Below are 18090 nucleotides of genomic sequence, written 5' to 3'. Positions count from 1 at the left end.
GAGTATGAGAGATCACTTACAGAATCTGTGAGAAGAGGCCTTACTACAATTATCCAGGACTAGTCAGGTCATTGGGGTTTCCTTGGTGAAGCACAACAGAGGAGATACTTAGGATTGGCTAGTTCCCGTACTATTGGGGGGCTCTGGCTTTGTGTTGGTCTAGTTGTCTGGCCTGACATTGGATGTTCTGTAAAGAGGGTCAGGGCTGCAGCCTTGTGTTAATTGCATGTGAATGGTAAGCTCACAGGAGGTTTAGTTAGGAATTAGCTGGCTCTTAGGAGGTGCATACCTAGGCCCTAGAACCTCATGAAATACGGCAAATAAAAACCTGATTCGCTCACAGGAGAATGTTGTGCTTAGCGCAGCTGAGTGAGATGTGAAGTTTTCGTATGAGGGAAAACACCCGTGTCTTGTCCCCTGCAGAAGGCCAACAAGGGACAGAGCCGAGCCATTGAGCGCCTCAAAAAGAAGATGTTTGAGAATGAGTTCTTGCTGCTGCTCAATTCCCCCACAATCCCGTTCCGGATACACAATCGGAACGGAAAGGTCAGGAGGAGCAGGGTGGAGGGCTACCTGTTCCCTTGGTTCAGGACTGCCCACTCTCCGTGGCTTCTGGCATTGACCCATGGGAATCAGGGATGGGGGCTGGGACCCCCATTTCCCAAGAAAGCTGCCACAGCCCTAGACAGCTGTCCTTGGTAGCAGGAAGCTACTGCCCTCTGCTGGCCACCATTGGCACTGCCACTCTTGTTAACCTGGCTTCCTACAAGGACAGCCCCACCCTAGCTGCTGCCGCCTCCTCCTGTCTCAGAGGGGCCAGAGTAAGAAGAGGCTTTGATGGGGAGCCTAGAAGTTGGGGGTACACCTTGTCCAGCTGTGGTCACTGCACTGAACTCTTCTCTCTCTCTCCAGAGTTACCTGTTTCTCCTGTCCTCTGACTATGAGAGGTCGGAGTGGAGAGAAGCAATCCAGAAGCTACAGAAGAAAGGTAAAGCCCCACCCAGTCCCACACTGTTCTGAAGGCGTCCTCTGCGTCTCTCCCAGCTTGTCATGTCCAGTGACTCTCTTCAGCCCTCACAGTGACCTTTCAAGATGCCGGGGAGGTGGCATTCTTGGGATGTTACCATCAGTTGAGGTCTGATGAAGGCACACAGTGAATTCATAGCAGGCCACCTAGAGCTCTGGGTTGGCTGCCCTCCCTCCTCTTGCTTCCCACTCACACACTTGAGCCTCTACTCACTGCTGCCTCTGACAGCGCCCACAACCGTGATCGTGTCCAAACCCCCACAGGACTCCCCTCCGTCCAGAGAACCAACTCCAACACTAGAAACTAAGCTGATTCCCTGGAGCCCCTTCAAGCAAGAGCAGCAGGTCCTAGTGAACCTATAATGAAGCTCTGTCTCCTCCTGCCTCCTCCCACAGATCTCCAGGCCTTTGTCCTGAGCTCTGTGGAGCTCCAGGTGCTCACGGGATCCTGTTTCAAGCTTAGGACTGTGCACAACATTCCTGTCACCAGCAATAAAGATGGTAAGATTTGGAACTCCAGGCTGCCCAGCCAGCAGGTCCAGACTACTGGAACATTGCTAGGGGACTTATACAAGGACCAGGGAGAGGCGTGGCTGCTAATGGCTGATCTCTCTGCCCAATGTGACTGGAACTGTTCTCCTGCCAGTGCACAGGGATTGTAAATGGGAGGTACCCTCTCAAGGGCTCAGGTGTTTCTTGGCCCCCTGGAGCACTGGGGTGGTGTTGAGTTCATGAGGAAGTCTCCAAACCAGAGCAGAAGGCTGCAGGATGGGGCAGGGGTTGGGGGGAAGGACGAGATAGTAGGTAGACTGGAGAACGTTAGGAGAAATCAAGACAGGTGTTTTAGGAGGTAGATATGGAAGGCTTGAATGCCAAGCAAGGAGTTTGCGGGTGATTCTAAGCAGGGAGAGCAGTGATGAGGCTCGGAACTGGCCCAGAGTGTGCTCCCGGGTGCTGGGAGGGTGTCTGCTTTGCGAACCTCCAGTCTTTGCCTTCCCAGTGCTGGGATTTCAGGCTCACCTGGGGACCTTTGTGTCCCAAACAAGGGCCAAGCCTTTCTTGGAGCCTTTTCTTTTCCATTGGAACAGGGTGACTCAAATCAGTTCATTTCCATTTTAGGCAGAGGAGGACAGCCTTGGGATAAGCTGTGTTCCGCGGGAGGGAAGGTACTAAATGCCTGGCCTAGGACGTTTGTTCTAGTTCCCAATCTGAACAGAGGGGAGAGGGACCCCTCCCTTCCTAGAGTAGCTCACACTGGGAACACAGTGGGCTTTGGGCTTGTTTCCCAACCGGCCACCAGGTGGTGCTGTGGACCAGGGCCCCGTCTGCCTTCCCACCAGCCCTGGGTGGGGACTGGCACCTCTATCCCCTGGTCTTTGCTCTCTTGCAGACGACGAGTCTCCAGGACTGTATGGTTTCCTTCACGTCATCGTCCACTCTGCCAAGGGGTTTAAACAATCAGCCAGTAAGTGCCTCCTCGACCCTAGGGAGAAGTTGAGCGGCCACTGTCCATCTTTCACGGCCGCTCCCTATGGTCCCAGTGTGCAAGGCCCCCTCATCTGCTCAGCTCTGATCTCCCCAAGCTGGGGCCCTGCCAACATGCCTGGAGTGGCGGGACTTTCTCTCCAAGTCTAGAAGCCAGTTCCTCTTGTCAGCGAAGTTACTTTTCCCCTTTGTCTCCAAGATCTGCTCTCCTTCAGGCTTTTCCTCTTGAGCTGCAGACACCTAGACTCAAACCCAGGTCTTGTGATTGTAAACTCTGTGACCCTGGGCACGATTTCTAACCTTTCTGAGCTTCAGCTTACTTCTCCATAAATGGCAGTCACAGGCCTGGAGAGATGGCTCAGTGGTTAAGAACACTTGTTGCTATTGCAGAGAGACCCGGGTTCAGTTCCCAGCACCCACATCGTGGGTCACAACCATCTGTAACTCCAGTTCCAGGGAATCTGGTGCCTTCCACAAGCACCAGGTACATATGTGGTACATAGACATATGTGCAGGCAAAACACTCATATACATAAAGTAATCTAAAACAGATTTTTTTTCCTCAAATTTTGTTTGAGAATGTCTCTCTGTAGCCCTGGTTGACCTAGAACTTGCTATGTAGACCAGGCTGGCTTCAAACTCAGAGATCCGCCTATCTCTGCCTCCTGAGTACTGGAATTAAAAGAGTGTACTACTGTGCCTCAAAAAAATAAATAAATAGAAATTAAGGCAATTACAGTTGTTTTTATTGACCTAAAACTGGGCTTAAATATTACTGTGTGTGTACACAGTGTTTGGGGGTACTAGGGATAGATCCTCATTTCTTGCACATAATAGGTAAATGTTTTGCTGCTGAGTAATACTCTATTCCAATTAAACTTCTTTTTTTTCAAGGCAAGGTCTCACTATGTAGCTCTGGCTGGCCTGGAACTCACTCTGCAGACCAGGCTGGCCTCAAACTCACAGAGATCCACCTGCCTCTGCCTCCCGAGTGCTGGGATTAAAGGCGTGCACCATCACACCTATCTTCTTGTCCAGTCAGTTTATAGTTCTTGTGTGCCAGATGAGGGTACTGAGTCACAGGGATGTGAAATGACTTATTGATGTAGTACACAGGCTCAGAAATTCAGGGCTCCTGCCTCCTGCTTCTTTATAACAAGTTCATGTTATTGGCCCATAAACAGCCATTCAGTCGGTCAGTATTGCTGGGAAGCCTCCCCATGCCTCTGGGGTGAACAGGCTTTGTGTCCCATCAAGCTCAGGGTGAAGTATAGTCTTGGCATCTGCCCTGCTGTGGTGTCTTTTATAATGTGCCTCTCCTGCTGTGAGCACTTCAAAGACAGGAAGCAGGTCTCCTTTGTCCTTGAAGGTTTAGGAGCTCAAAAAGGCTGAGTGACACTGAATTTTCAGAACACCTCCCCCATACCCAGAGGAAAACAAGAGAGTGGCCGGTGCCTTGCCATGTTCAAAGCCTTTTCAGGCTCATTTCCTGCCCTGGTCTCCTGGCATCTTCCTATAGTCACTAATACAATTTCTGCTTTGTACGTGGGAAGCCGAGGCACCAAGGATTTGCCCAGGTGGCATAGTCCATACAGGTGCTGTCCCCTTGGTGCCAAGGCTCAGGCCCCGCCCTTCAGAGCCTGTGCCCCTTCCTTCCTTCCTGAGCCCTTGACTACCAGTCCTTGGGCCCTGGCCCTGTTCCTGGGCTGTTCAGGCCTCACTTGGTCTGTCTGTTTCCCCCCTGCAGACCTGTACTGTACTCTGGAGGTGGATTCCTTTGGCTATTTTGTCAGCAAAGCTAAAACCAGGGTGTTTCGGGACACAACAGAGCCCAAGTGGGATGAGGTGAGTAGAGGAGACTCATGTCCCAGTTTGTCACTGAGCATGCCTCTCTGCTGGGGGTGGCTGCATCACTGGCTGGACCAGCTGTGTCTCCCTTACCCCGTTAGTCATCTGCCTGTAGACCACTGTTTAGGTCAACACATCCTAGGCTGTCCGCTAGGGTTCCCAAACCCTGCTCCACCAGTCACTGAGAGGTCCTGCTCACCTCAGCCTTGAACAGCCAAGGCCCACACTTGCTGGGAAGCCCTGGGAAGCCACGCAGCCTTCAGGGACTCAGAGCCATTGTCCTTCCCCTCTGTCACCAGGAGTTTGAGATTGAGCTGGAGGGTTCGCAGTCCCTGAGGATCCTGTGCTATGAGAAGTGCTACGACAAGACCAAGGTCAACAAGGACAACAACGAGATCGTGGACAAGATCATGGGCAAGGGCCAGATCCAGGTGAGGGGCCCGGCTGAGACAGTTACGGAGTCTGCGCGCCCATCCTCTGATCTTTTGTGACGTTGGCTCAACGCTGAGACAAGTTCCCCCAAAGTTGGCTCCTTGCTGTGTCCCAGCTGCCCATAGATACTGGGTCCCCAGCCACCACACCTGGCCTAGATAGACCACCATGCTTCTGCAAGCTAGATGGATCTAAGGGAGCAGCTGCCTTTGCATTCACAGTCACTTTCAGTCTGTTGGTGGCTTTTTGTGTGACACTGTGTTGGGAAGCATTCCAAGGATGTCCTAAGCAAGAAAAGAGGTCGCTGTTTGTAATGAGCAGTATCTGCTATGAGCCTGAGACAGGAGAGAGTCACATGTCCCCACTGTCTGGTGTTCTACCAGAAGGGCTTAGGATCAGCTGGGCTGCTGGGCTCCAAATTGCTGCACTGCCTTTACCTGTGTTGGGAGTCAGTGTCCCAGGGTGGGGCCTTGGAATATCAGTAGAGTCGGGTCCTCAGGGCGAGTGCACATATTTCTTGGTGCCCTTAAGATGGAAATGGGTAAAAGGGTCTTGGGTGTACTCTCGCTGGAACGAACATTGTGCCGGTTCTGAAGACGGTTGCTATCTACTTAGGGGTAACATTAGCATGGAGCCATTCACACTGCTGCCTGGCACTTCATATGGCCTCATGCTTAAGACACACTGGCGGTAGGATCTGTGACCATGAAATCAAGGGAGATGATGGCAAGAGTGGACCACAGGCACAGTGCTCCAGGTTTCTTTTTTTGTTTTGTTTTTTGTTTTTGTTTGTTTGTCTGTTTGTTTTTTGGTTTTTCAAGACAGGGTTTCTCTGTGTAGCTTTGCGCCTTTCCTGGAACTCACTCTGTAGCCCAGGCTGGTCTTGAACTCACAGAGATCCACCTGCCTCTGCCTCCTGAATGCTGGGATTAAAGGTGTGTGCCACCAACGCCCGGCCTTCTTTTTTGTTTTTGTTTTGTTTTAAGATTTATTTATTTATTATTTATACAGAAGAGGGTGCCAAATCTCATTACATATGGTTGTGAGCCACCATGTGGTTGCTAGGAATTGAACTCAGGACCTCTGGAAGAGCAGTCGGTGCTCTTAACCTCTGAGCCATCTCTCCAGCCCTGCTCCAGGTTTCTTAACCCTTGACCCCAATAGGTTCACTGGATTAGTCTTGAGCAGGGAGCTTCACATTTTTTTAAGTATTTGTTTTTATTATTTTATGTTTATTCATATTTTATCTGCATGTATGTGTGTTCACCATGTATATGCCTGGTGCTCACAGAACCAGAGGAGGGTGATGGATCCCCTGGAGTTAAGGGTGGTTGTGAGCTGCCATGTGGGTGCTGGGAACTGAAGCTGGGTCCTCTAAGTGATCTTAACCACTGAGCCATCTCTCTGGGCCTTTTGTTAGGAAATGGTTGTTCTCTGGTGAGTGTTGAGGCTGAAGTTTTGTATCTGGATGTTGACTGGGTGCCATTGGCACCTGTGTGGGTGTCCCCATCCCCCGCCTGCCTTGCATTGTATCTGAGGAGAGGAGCAGTGCCCTTCAGTAGAGGCCCAGCCATCTGCCTCATGTTCCTAAGCATGGATTTCCTGATGCTGAGGAACCTGTACCCTGTTCCTTGGTGCTGTCTCCAGGGAGACAGTGCTGCTAGGCAACCTTGTGCCAGCCCTTCATTGTTTCAGAAATAAGGATGATGACAGAAAGCTCTTTAAATCCAATCCCTGTCACATGTCCTCTTAAGTAGCAGGAATCCCATCTCTCTTTCCTTGGGCATGGCCCAAGGAATAGGCAGGGAATGGTTTCCAGGCTTGCCTGGCCAGCCTTTAGGTAGGGGACACCCAGCCAAGAGATGTGGGAAGCTGCCACATTGCCTGTGCCACTGATGGCTGTGAAATGTAAGGTTGACATGGGCAGCCAGCTCAGTGAGCATTATAGCCCACAGCCTCTCTACATTCAGATACCAGGGCCAGGAGACTCCCACCTGGATGGCAGCCCTGCTGCTTCTGCTCTCAGTGTGCTACTTAGAGTCAGGAGACACCATAAATCATTGACTCTTGGAGACAGGAGCAGATGGGGGGTAGTGGGGGAGGAGAGGCTTCCAGGTTGTATTTGGCAAAGCAGAGAGCACATTCTGCTAAGGGAAATGTTTCTGTGTTTAAGCTTCGAGGAATGTTAAATGCCTGGGAGTTGATATTAAAAGAAACACAAACATTCCTGCTGCCAGCTGACCAGGCCAGTGAGTGGGCAGCTCAAAGCCCACGGCCTCCAGAGGCCTTTGAAGTGCCCTAGCACTCAGGCTCCTGAGCACAGCCCTGGGACCTTACCAGTCTCCTGTGCGCTGGGGAGGGGGTGTTGTGGGCTCATAAAGTCTTTCTCTGGGTTGGGGATTTAGCTCAGTGGTAGAGCACTTGCCTAGCAAGTGCAAGGCCCTGGGTTCAGTCCTCAGCCCTGGGGGGGTGGGGAATCTTGCTCTCTAACTACCTCAGAACCACTCAGGATAGCCAGGCTGGAGAGGGGGTGTTGTGGGCTCATAAAGTCTTGCTCTGTAACTACCTCAGAACCACTCAGGATAGCCAGGCTGGATGGAGAGTCTGCACTGGATGGTCCCACGTGGCCAGGTCCCACAGAGCTGTAGAACAACCTGTTCCCATAGCTGCCACATGTCTGAGGAAGGTAACCCGCTTAGCCCTGTAGCCCAGGTTGCTTCCTTTCAGTGGGCCCTAGGGGCAGAGCCAAAGGTGACTTTATGGTGGAGCTAGGAGCCAAGAAATGCCTGATGAGAAGGTGGAGAGAAAGCCCCCCCCTCCCCAGCTCCTCTCCATGCAGGCCAGCCAAGGGCCAGTGAGGGGCTCCTCATCTGAGTGCTAAGCACTTGCTCTCTGGCCATGGTGGCAGCAGAGCAGCTGGAGGTCTGGTTGGATGCAGCATTGAGTGCAGACAATTGGGAGCTCCAGTCACTACCATGTGTGTCCAGTACTCTGCTCTTGGAAGCGCATATCCCAAGTGCTACCTGAGGCGGCCCTGCTACAGCTCTGCAAGGAAGGTGACCTCCCTGTCCTACTTCACAGATGAGGACACTGAGGCCAAGGTGCCTCTGCTGACAGTATGTAGAGAAGGCCGCACTGTCTCCTTAGTGCTGTGTCTCTGCATCTTGGTCCTTTTGTCAAGAATTTTGCAGCCCAGGTAAAAGGTCTTGGCATGGCAAATGGCCTGGTCAAGGAGCTGGAGTGATGCTCCACTGTCTGCCATACAGGGCTGGGCGGTGGTGGCGCACGCCTTTAAACCCAGCACTGGGAGGCAGAGGCAGGTGGATCTCTGTACGTTCAAGGCTAGCCTGGGCTACAGAGTGACCTCAGACTGCCTTTGATTGGAGCACCATCACCTCTGGGCACAGGGCATTTCTGCCTAGTACACCTAGAAAGAAGTAGATTGCATGGAAAAGAACAGTCAGGGTTATAAATTTGGAGGTGGAGATTCCAGTGCTCCTGTAGCAAGGACCCAGAAGTGTAGGGTACCCTGTCAGATTGAAGGGCTAGTATGCCATTACATCCCAGGCCACCAGAGAGCAGTACAAGATGCCAGCAGAGAACTGAGAGAGAGCCCGGCACTACAGAAGCCTGTCCCACAGTCCTGGAGCGGCCCCTTTATTATGTAATTCTGTGCTTTTTTTTTTTTTTTTTTTTTTTTTCCTCCCTTGGGTATGTATACCTTTAAGTAGGCTTAATCATAGTGTGTGTTTTTGTATGTTTTTTTTTCTATTTTCATGGCATTAGTAGATAGTCTTTAGATACACCTTTTAAAAGCACATTATTGACAGTACTTTCAATCAGTTTATATAGAGGCATGGTAACTGCCCTCTTAAGGCTTTGTTACTGTAGCTAATGGGTTCTGGGTCAGCAGAAGCGAGGGAGGCATTTGGGAGGAACCCTTAGGGGCAAGCACATGGGGGCAGGAATGTGCAGGGAGTAGCCCAGGGAATTAAGGATCCAGCCTGCTCTGGACAGGAGGGGCTATGAGCCAGGCAAGCCGGAGGAGGGTGAAGGGGTGACTAGAAGAAGATGCCTGTAGGGTTTGAGGATCCTGTCTTGAGGAGAAGGAATCCAAGACTGCAAAGAATGAGTGGCCTGCCTACCTTCACACAGCTCGTCTGTGTTCTCACAGGTTCAGGGACCCCGTCCAGAGCTGGCCAAGCCTGGTTGGCTGCAAGGTGGATGAGTACATAGCAGTGCTCATGGGTAGAATGGTGACGGTGTGGGACTTCTAGGCATCTGCCCTTCCTTGGCACTGCAGATTTACTGAAACACCTCACCAGCTTGGTCCGTCTCTCTAACAGGCTTGGGAGTCATCCCTTTCTTTCCCGACCCACAGGGTCATTACTTGGGAGTTTTCTGTACAGACTCCCCACTGTCTCTCCCCACTGGCCTACCCACAGCCCAGCCAGGCCAGGGGGAGGCTCAGCCTGAAGCATCCCCCATTAGTCTGCTTTGGCTCCCTGCTCCCAGGGGACTCCTCTATGTTTATCCTAGTCTATTTCCAGCTACACCACTCCAGACTCCAGATGTGATCTCCCCAACTGAGACCTACCCGCTAGCCGATTAGCATATTCCCAGGGTCCAACCTGTCCTGGCTGGCTGGGTCTGAAGGGGAAAGGCAAGCTAGGGGTATTTCTTTGACATTTATGACCAAGCCACTTAAAAGGGATTAGATCTCTTATAAATAAATGGAGGAAGTCATGAAGTCCAGTCTAGTGCCCAAATTGGCAGATATGACAGTATCTAAACATTCTTAATTTTCTATTCCCCCACACAAGAGTTCATACAGCCCAGGCTGGCCTCATATTCTCTGTGTAGCCAAGGCTGGCTTTGAGTTCCTGATTCTCTTGCCTCTCTCTCCCCGGTGTAGCATTACAGGAGTGTGTCACTGTGCCCTACTTCGTCCTTTTGTTTGTTTGTTTTGTGGGGAAGGAGAGGTAGGAAGGCAGTCGCAGGCCACGGCACACCTGTATAAGTCAGAGGAATCTTGTGGGAATCCGTTAATACATTTTCTTGTAAGCATCACCACCATGAGGCTTTGGAACTTTTCACCTTCTCTGACAGCTCCATACCCATTAAATGCTACCTGCCCTCCTCTCCTCCCCCACCCTCTGCAGCCACCAATCTCTGGCCTCCTTTGGCAACTTAGCATAATGCCTTCAGGCTTCATGCATGCTCTTCCCCCTTCCTTTTGAGGGCTGAGTAATGCTTCACTATTACAGATATACCACATTTTATAAGTGGATATTCCGTTTATCCATCTGTGGACATTTGCATTTGTCCCATCCTAGACGCTCAGTTTTAAGTGGATTTCAAAAAACCAAAACCAAAGCCTAGACTTTGGAGGTGGCCATTTCATAGTCTCCTTTCCTAGCGCCCTGCGTGCTTGTTACTTCCCCGCGTGAAAAGATAGCAGAGTTCCCTGACCCCGGGGCACAACTAGGAGCTTGGTGTGGTTAAGCCACCTCTGACCTTCCTCCCCTAAGGAGGACTCTGTCTCCTCTCTTCCTCAGCTCTCCTGTCCACCCTCCTCTGACTGGGAGGAGCCCTGGGCTGTGGGTGGGAGAACTAGTTCCTGGTTCCTTGGCCTCCTGGACCCTCGTTATTCTCCTCTGTTAGTGGGAACTAGCCCCACTCTTCACTGCCATCTCGTAAGACTCAGGGAATGCAAGAATGAACTGAAGGAGCAGGTCAGAGGACTGCGTCACATCCAGGCCTTTCCCTGTTTGACCCTTGAATTTGTCTGCTGGGCCCCCTGAAGGGACAGACACTGAGTAGAGGATCCTAAGAGAACAGGACTTCCCAACGTAGTAAGGAAACCATGAGAGGGTTTGCTCCTTCAGCCAGCCTGGAAGGGGCTTCGAGGCCAGACATGGCTCCATGTCTTGCTCCTTCTGTTCATTATTTGAAAGAATGGGGTGAGTTGTCCCGCCCGTCCTGGCCTCGGTTTCTTTGCCTATAAACCGGGTTATGATGAGAATTGAATGTGAGAGTCCCTGATGCCCTTGGGACAGGGCCTGGAACATTGAATACTTGGGTGATGACGAGGGCCTTTGCCCTAAGCTGGCAGGCTCAGCTGCTCCTCACTCCAGGGATTCTAGAGACACCTTGTCCAAGAATTCCCCTCCTACCGCTGCTACCTGCAAGAGTCCTCTGTGTTTGACCTGGGGTGGCCACGTCAGGGTCTGTTCTCTTTAGGTGGTGGAGCTAGACCAGCTGTGATGGAGGATCTGAGGTGACCCTGTCCTGTGAGGAGCAGCTGTGCTCTTCTCCAAGGCTGCTCACTGCTGGCTCAGAGCACAGTGTGAGGAGCCCTGGAACAAGGGGCCTTTGTCAGCTGTGGGAGAGCTGCTTCTGGTCTCAATTACTCTGCAGAGGGGAGAGCTTAGAAGGAGCATGGGTCGGGAGCCTGCTGGAGCAGGAGTCAAAGGTTCGCCCACCAGGTTCGCCCACCAGCTCCTACCCTCCAGCCCCTGAGGGGGGGTCTCTTGTCCCCATTTGGCTCTCTCTCATGACCCTGTGAGCCAGCTCTTGCCCTGGTAGCCTGGTTCTGGGACACTGCCCAGGTGACCTAGAGTCTTTCCCTAAGTAGATGACAAGGCTGTTAATGGAACTCCTCGACACTTTGTCCTGTTTGTCTCCCAGGCTTGGTTTATAAACACAGTGACCACAGCCGGGTCCCTGTTCCCTGGGAGAGAGCACGTTTGAATGAGGAATGGAAGTCAGGGGCTGGGGTGGGGAAGGAAGCCTTGGCCCTCCACCTTTCGTCCCTTCACCCCGTCCCAGCCCCCGGTAGCTCCCTGCCCTAGAACATAGGGATAGCCTCTCTGAAAGGTGGACTACCTCCATGCCTCCAGCCTGGGCCAGATCGGAGTGTCCAGGCGGCTTCCAGGCTCTCTTCCTCCCTGATCCTCTCTGTCTGCCCCCAGTTCATGTTTTGTGGTCCTGCTGCCGGCGGCTCTCAGCGCTGCCCCAGGTGGGGTGGCTTCCTTTGCCACAGTCACTTGGTAGCCCTGGAGGCACGTGGGGGCAGGCTTGGTTTGCTCCTTGTCTCATGCATCACCGAGTCACCGAGGATCTAGGTGACTGTCCTGCCAGCAACTCCTCTGCTCCAGATGCTGTAGACTCCCCCCCCCCCCCCCCGTCAGTGGCCCTGCTGGCACCCCTCAGGGTTGGTCTGGATGGCATGCATGAGAGTGGGTAGAGGTGCATTTGTCTTGGGGGCACGGGCACACCTGCGAGAGGGTGAGCCTCAGCGGAGCTGCCTCCATTGCCCAGGTGTTCCTGGTCTGGGGCACCTGGACGCTACCAGCGCGTCCTGAAGATGGGAGAGACTGGATGCATTTGACAGGAAGTAGATTGAAGCTCCCTTCCTCCCCGCTCCTCTCTAGCTGAGAATTCCGTCTTGGCATGGAGGCTTGATGCCTCTCCGCTAGCCCCATCTCTGAGGGTAGGAGACACACCAGGAAGCCAATCCAGAAAGGATCTTGCTACGTCCTTCCTTCAGACCTTTGGAACACCTTTGCAAACCATGGGAAGGGCACTATCCTCTCAGCTCTGGCTTGGGGGCCCCCGGGCTCAGAGGCAGAAGACAGGTTCGATGCCGGCAGCTGGCAATGGAGACCTCCCAGAGCATGTCTTCCCAAACCTAGACAAACGTAAAGGTAATGGCTGGGCGGCAGTAGCTTCCAGGCAGACCCCAGAGTGACGTGAGAATCCAAGATGGCCTAGAGAACACATCTCTGAATGAATGGATAAATGTCAGCTCCTACCTTGAGAGGTAGGAGGCACCTACAGTTTTTCCAAAGTAGAGCTAAGAATTGAGTTCTGGATCAAATATTCTACTTGAGAATAAAAGCCCCTAATCTGGGCAGGGCATGGTCGCCTTGACCTTTAGTCCCAACACTCAGGAGGTGCTCATGCAGATCTGTGAGTTCAAGGTCAGCCTGGTTTACATAGCGAGTTTCAAGCTAGCCAGAGCTACAGAGTGAGACCCTGTCACCAAACAGAATGGGGTAGAAAGGTTCTTAATCTCTGTAATTCCCTACTTTCCTACCCTGAGGGGCAGTGAGGGCCAGTGGCTGCTGTCAGAGGAAGCTGCATTTCTCTTGAGAACTGTGGACTGTGCTTAAGAGAACTTCACCTCTGAACCATTGACACTGGAGAGGAGAATCTAAGGCCTGGTGCAGCTTGTAGAGCCTGGGAACTTGCAGCGGGAACATGCATAGCCCTGAGATAAGGAACAGCGCAGGCGGGTTCCCCATCCGATCTCAGCCAGACTCAGCACTCTGCTAGGCGGGTTCCCCATCTGATCTCAGCCAGACTCGGCACTCTGCTTTTTTTTTTTTTTTTTTTTTTAATCTGATTGTGAGGTAGGGAGATTGGGGCATAAAATTGCATGTGAGGGGCTGGAAAGCAATGGCTCGGCAGTTAAACGCTTTTTTTTTTTTTTTTTTTTTTTTTTTTTGGTTTTTCGTGACAGGGTTTCTCTGTGTAGCTTTGCACCTTTCCTGGAACTCGCTTTGGAGACCAGGCTGGCCTCCAACTCACAGAGATCTGCCTGCCTCTGCCTCCCAAGTGCTGGGATTAAAGGTGTGCGCCACCACCGCCCGGCTAGTTAAGCGTTTTTACTACCCTTGCAGAGGTCCCTGGTTCAGTTCCTAACACCCACGTGGTAACTCACAACTGACTGTAACTCCAGGTTCAGGATACTTTCTGCTGTAGTGTGGCCTGAGAGGCTTCATGTGTCCAAAGCACACCTCCAGGGTTCCCTGCTCACTGGCTGTGCCAGGAGATCTGGTAACACCTTCCAGTGACAAGGAGCAGGCAAGTGACCCAGGGGATCTCGCCTGTGCATGTTCTTGGCTGCTGCCTGTGTCCTGTCCTGGAGTCCGGATAGAGTAGATGGGCATGTAGGGATGGAGTGGGCGATTTTCCCACCCTGTCCCTGGGTGGGTTTAGTTCTAAATAACCAAAGTGTTCCCAAAGGCTCAAGTGGATTTTCCACCCTTTCCACGGTCAGATGTGCCGTGAGAAACACAAGGGGTTGCCAGGGACATGCTGTCCATCCAGGATTTCCAAAGCAGATAAACTTAGGCTGTTTACCCACCTATTGCCACTGTAAACCCTGGGAACAGCAACCTGGGGTGGTCAGGCAGCGTGAGGCTGTATAGGAGTCAGGACTTTGGACCATCCGTAAACCAGGACAGGCTTCTGGGGGACAGCAGGAGGGCAGGTCACCTTGGGTGGGCTTGGTAGATTTTGCCTCCTAGCTAGAGTATATTTTAAACTTGGGCCAATCCTAGAATCTGTAGCTACTGACACTTGCTTAGGAACCAAAACTTGGGATTCCAAAGCTTAAATTGCTATAACCCCATACATGGATGTTTATCAGGCAGGGGAAAGGCTCTTGAAGCTCTGGAGCCTGGGAGGGGAGCAGAGTTCCTAAAGATCCCTGATTGCTTATGTTAAGTCAAGGCATGGGGTACTCAGTGGGAAGTGGCCAGGGTGCCATTAGGCTGAGTTGTGCTTTGAGCTGTAAGAAGGCCTCTGCCCAGCATATAGTGGGTATCTATTCAGTGATGGATGAATAAGTGAGTGAAAAGTAGCTTCTTGGCTTAGCTCTGCTAATTGGCTGCTTGCTGACTTAGAGCCAGGGGTTCCCATTACTGGGCCTAGTGAGGTCTGAACATAGCAAATACTAAGGACTTTGATAGCCTTAGAAACAGGTCTTGATTTCTCAGCTTGGAAACACTATCAGTATATGTGTTTTAGCTAGGGTGGTGTCTTAGTTAGGGTTACTATTTCTGTGATGAAACACCATGACCAAAAACATTTTGGGGAGGAAACTGTTTATTTGGCTTACACTTCCAAATCACCGTTCATAATTTTTTTCATGATTTTTTTGAGACTTGAGTTTCTCTCAACAGCCCTGGCTGTCCTGGGCCTTGCTTTGTAGACCACGCTGGCCTAGAACTCACAGAGATCTACCTGCCTCTGCCTCCCAACTGCTGGGATTAAAGGCGTGTGCTGCCGCCACCTAGTCTCACTATTATATTCATCATTGAAGAAAGTCAGTACAGGAACTCAAGCAGGGCAGAAACTTAGAACAGGAACTGATGCAGAGGCAATGGAGGGGTGTAGGTGGATTTTTTCTGGCCTGCCAGTCAGCTTTGTCCTGTCAGCCAGCTCCCAAATAACCACACAGAGACTTATTATTAATTATAAATGCTCAGCTGATAGCTTAGGCTTGTCACTAACTAGTTTTTACATCTTAAATTTACTCATTTTTTTAATCTACACTCTACCACATACCCCTTTTCAGTACAGTATGTTCATCTCATGCTTCCTCTGCATCTTGACTAGTGACCCTGCCTTACCACTACACTCCCCCACACACTTTTTCCCCAAGTCCCACCTAACCTCTTCCTGCCTAGATTTTGGCCATTAGCTCTTTATTAATCTATCAGAAGTTGCCTTGGAAAAGACACATCTTCAAAGTGTACAAAGATTATTCCATAACATTTCCCCCTCTCTGTCTAATTAAAAAAGAAGATTTTAAACTTTAACAGACTAAACTATATGTAACAAAAACAGTTACCAAGTAAGAATTACAGTTACAATATCCAATCCATTTGTATTTGGCAAAATCAAAGAAAATATTCTATGGTCTGTCTTTGTGAGTCTAAGATTTTATACCTAATTTACCTTTTATCATAACTAAGGAAAAGTTTTTAAGTCTAATCATTTAGTCTTTAACTCCATCAAAGACCCCAGAAGGGTGTAATGTTACCTAATGACAGGGACATCTGACTGCGTGGACAGTCACCCAAAGTTCTTCAGTAATGTTGGAGCATCCATCTTTGGTCTACAGGCCTAGTATATCTGACAGACATTTCTAAGAAGTGGGGAATCTGGAAGGACTGTCCTACTTTGTCTTGGCAGTCACTTTCTTTTGCATCCTGCAGGTCCAGTTTAGATAGTAGACTGTCAGCAATTGAGGCAGTTTCTTTGCCCAGTGGCTAACTTTTCCAAAAGAAGTAAACTCCATATGGAGTTTCTTTGATGCCCATCATCTTCTCTGAAGTAAATTGGTGCTACCAGGAACAGACATGTCTCACTGTCATGAAAAGCCTTATGTTTTTTAAAATGCCATATTCTATAGATCTTTGATGTGTTCGAAGACCATTTATCTAAATATATTTAATTTTGAACATACCTAATAGGACTATAAGTTTGATTATTATATATGACTAACTACTAACCTGTATTTCTTAATTATACATTTTTAAATGAGCTGCATAAGCATAATACCCAAACAAGAGTAGAAACATACATACAGTATAACAAAAATAACATTAAATTTGTATCAATAAACCAAAATCCATACCCATGTAAAATATTTAAGATTAGTAGATGCTTTTTGGATTAAAGTAAATTCATTAATTTATCCTTTTATCTCATCATTTCTATATTATATCCCCTTTTTTTCCTTCAGAAAGAGATCTTTGAATCTAATTCCTTTGCTTAGTTTTGTTTTTTTAATCATGACCAATAATAATTTGCAACCAACCCCCCTAAGCAAAGACAGACATCCATAATCTATCTCTTGGGAATGTGGGTGTTTTCTCTAGACTGCTTCCTCTGGTCTGAGAGTGCTGGGATCTTTGGGGGACCCTGAGAAAATTTAGGATAATGGTTAAGTCCTGGCTGGAGTAGTCTGTGAGGCTGGACTGTCTCTGCCATCAGCCTTGAAGCTGTTCTGGATGCAGAACTCTGAGGAAATGGCAACAGAGGTATTGTGAGATGTTGGATCACCTGGGCCATCCATTTTTATTGGTGTCTGGGCCCTCTGAAAATACATAAACTTTTAAAGTTAACATACATATCTGCATTAATACAAATGTAGACTGTGTATTGTACACAAATCAGCCACAGATGATTTTTTGTTTTATATTTGAGCAGGTAAAATATACCTTATGTGTTTAGTAGTTTTTTTGGGTTTTTGCTTTTATTTCTTTATGTCTGTAGCCTGGATTTTCAGGGGATCTTCCCTGATTAAACCTGATCATCTTTAACCTTGATCGAATCCATAGCCTTTTGTTTTCTGTGGGAATAAAAATATAACCTCTTCCCCAAAACAACCTATCTTTTAACTTCTATTTTGAAGTCAAGGTATTTTTAAAATATATAGATTGGTATAATCTGGCAGTTTTCCTAATCCAGTGTCTCTTAGCAGCTAATCTCTTGTTCATCAACAATCAAAAAATTTAAAGACAACACAAGGACATACAGGATCCAGACTCTGTGTATTTTCCATCTCTACATAGCTCTTTTCTTTTTTTTTTTTTAAACTTCTGTGACTGTCTATATCCTTTCTCTTCTCTCTCAATCTCTCAAGCCTATGTACGTTTTTGTTTTGTTGTTGTTGTTTTGTTTTGTTTTGTTTTTAGACAGGGTTTCTCTGTAGCTTTGGAGGCTGTTCTGGAACTCGTTTTGTAGACCAGGCTGGCCTCAAACTCACAGAGATCCACCTGCCTCTGCCTCCCAAGTGCTAGGATTACAGGCATGTGCCACCACTGCCTAGCTGCCTATTTTTAAACACACTGTTCCATGTGGGTCTGTCTTTACTCTGTATCTGTAATCTTTTCTGTCTGCATGAGCAAAACTTAACCCCACCATGTGACTTAGCTCATGGCATGCTGACAAGGTGTCTCAGGCTGCTGCAGGCAGCAGCCAGAAGACACCTCTCTGTACTGTGGCCCATGTAAGAGACTGTGGGACTAGGAAACTGTGTTTGACTCTGTTTTTGTGTGTTTGGAGCCTCTTCTTAAGATTTTTTAGGTTTTATGTGGATATATGTGGCCTCATCCCACATTGTGCGCCATTTGTAGGCAGAGTTTTTCTGTCCCATCAGCAGCTCTATCCCACTAGACAGTTCCCAAATAACCACATGGAGACTTATTATTAATTATAAATGCTTAATCAATAGCTTAGGCTTATTACTAACTAGCTCTTTTTAAAAAAAAAAAAACACTTTGTATCTTCCTGAGAGTCACTTGATATATAAACATATAGATATATTAATGTAAAAGGACAGACATATGTTTCATATAAACTATACCATAGAGAAAATAATATTGGTAAAGTAATAGACTCCATGGCAAAAAATGTTCCATATTTGGAATCTTAGAGAGAGGAAGAAGAGTTTGTATTTGTGACTGGGTCTTTGGAGGTCAGAGGGAAGTCTTGTTC

At 49.2% G+C, this 18090-nt stretch overlaps 1 protein-coding gene across 3 annotated transcripts in view; it reads left to right on the top strand.

Annotated features, from left to right (window-relative positions):
• Abr (ABR activator of RhoGEF and GTPase) overlaps positions 1-18090 on the top strand; it is a 147549-nt gene that overhangs the window by 102708 nt on the left and 26751 nt on the right. For all 3 annotated transcript variants that reach the window (XM_036195785.1, XM_036195784.1, XM_036195786.1), the window contains 6 exons: positions 424-546; positions 913-988; positions 1423-1527; positions 2417-2491; positions 4259-4356; positions 4659-4790. In XM_036195785.1, coding sequence (XP_036051678.1) covers positions 424-546; positions 913-988; positions 1423-1527; positions 2417-2491; positions 4259-4356; positions 4659-4790 — 609 coding nt within the window. The remainder of the gene's footprint in view (positions 1-423; positions 547-912; positions 989-1422; positions 1528-2416; positions 2492-4258; positions 4357-4658; positions 4791-18090) is intronic.

This window comes from Onychomys torridus, chromosome 8 (assembly GCF_903995425.1).
Source record: "Onychomys torridus chromosome 8, mOncTor1.1, whole genome shotgun sequence".
In the NCBI taxonomy this organism is placed as follows: domain Eukaryota; kingdom Metazoa; phylum Chordata; class Mammalia; order Rodentia; family Cricetidae; genus Onychomys; species Onychomys torridus.
The sequence above is the reverse complement of the archived record's forward strand: the minus strand, read 5'-3'. Positions and strand labels throughout refer to the sequence as shown.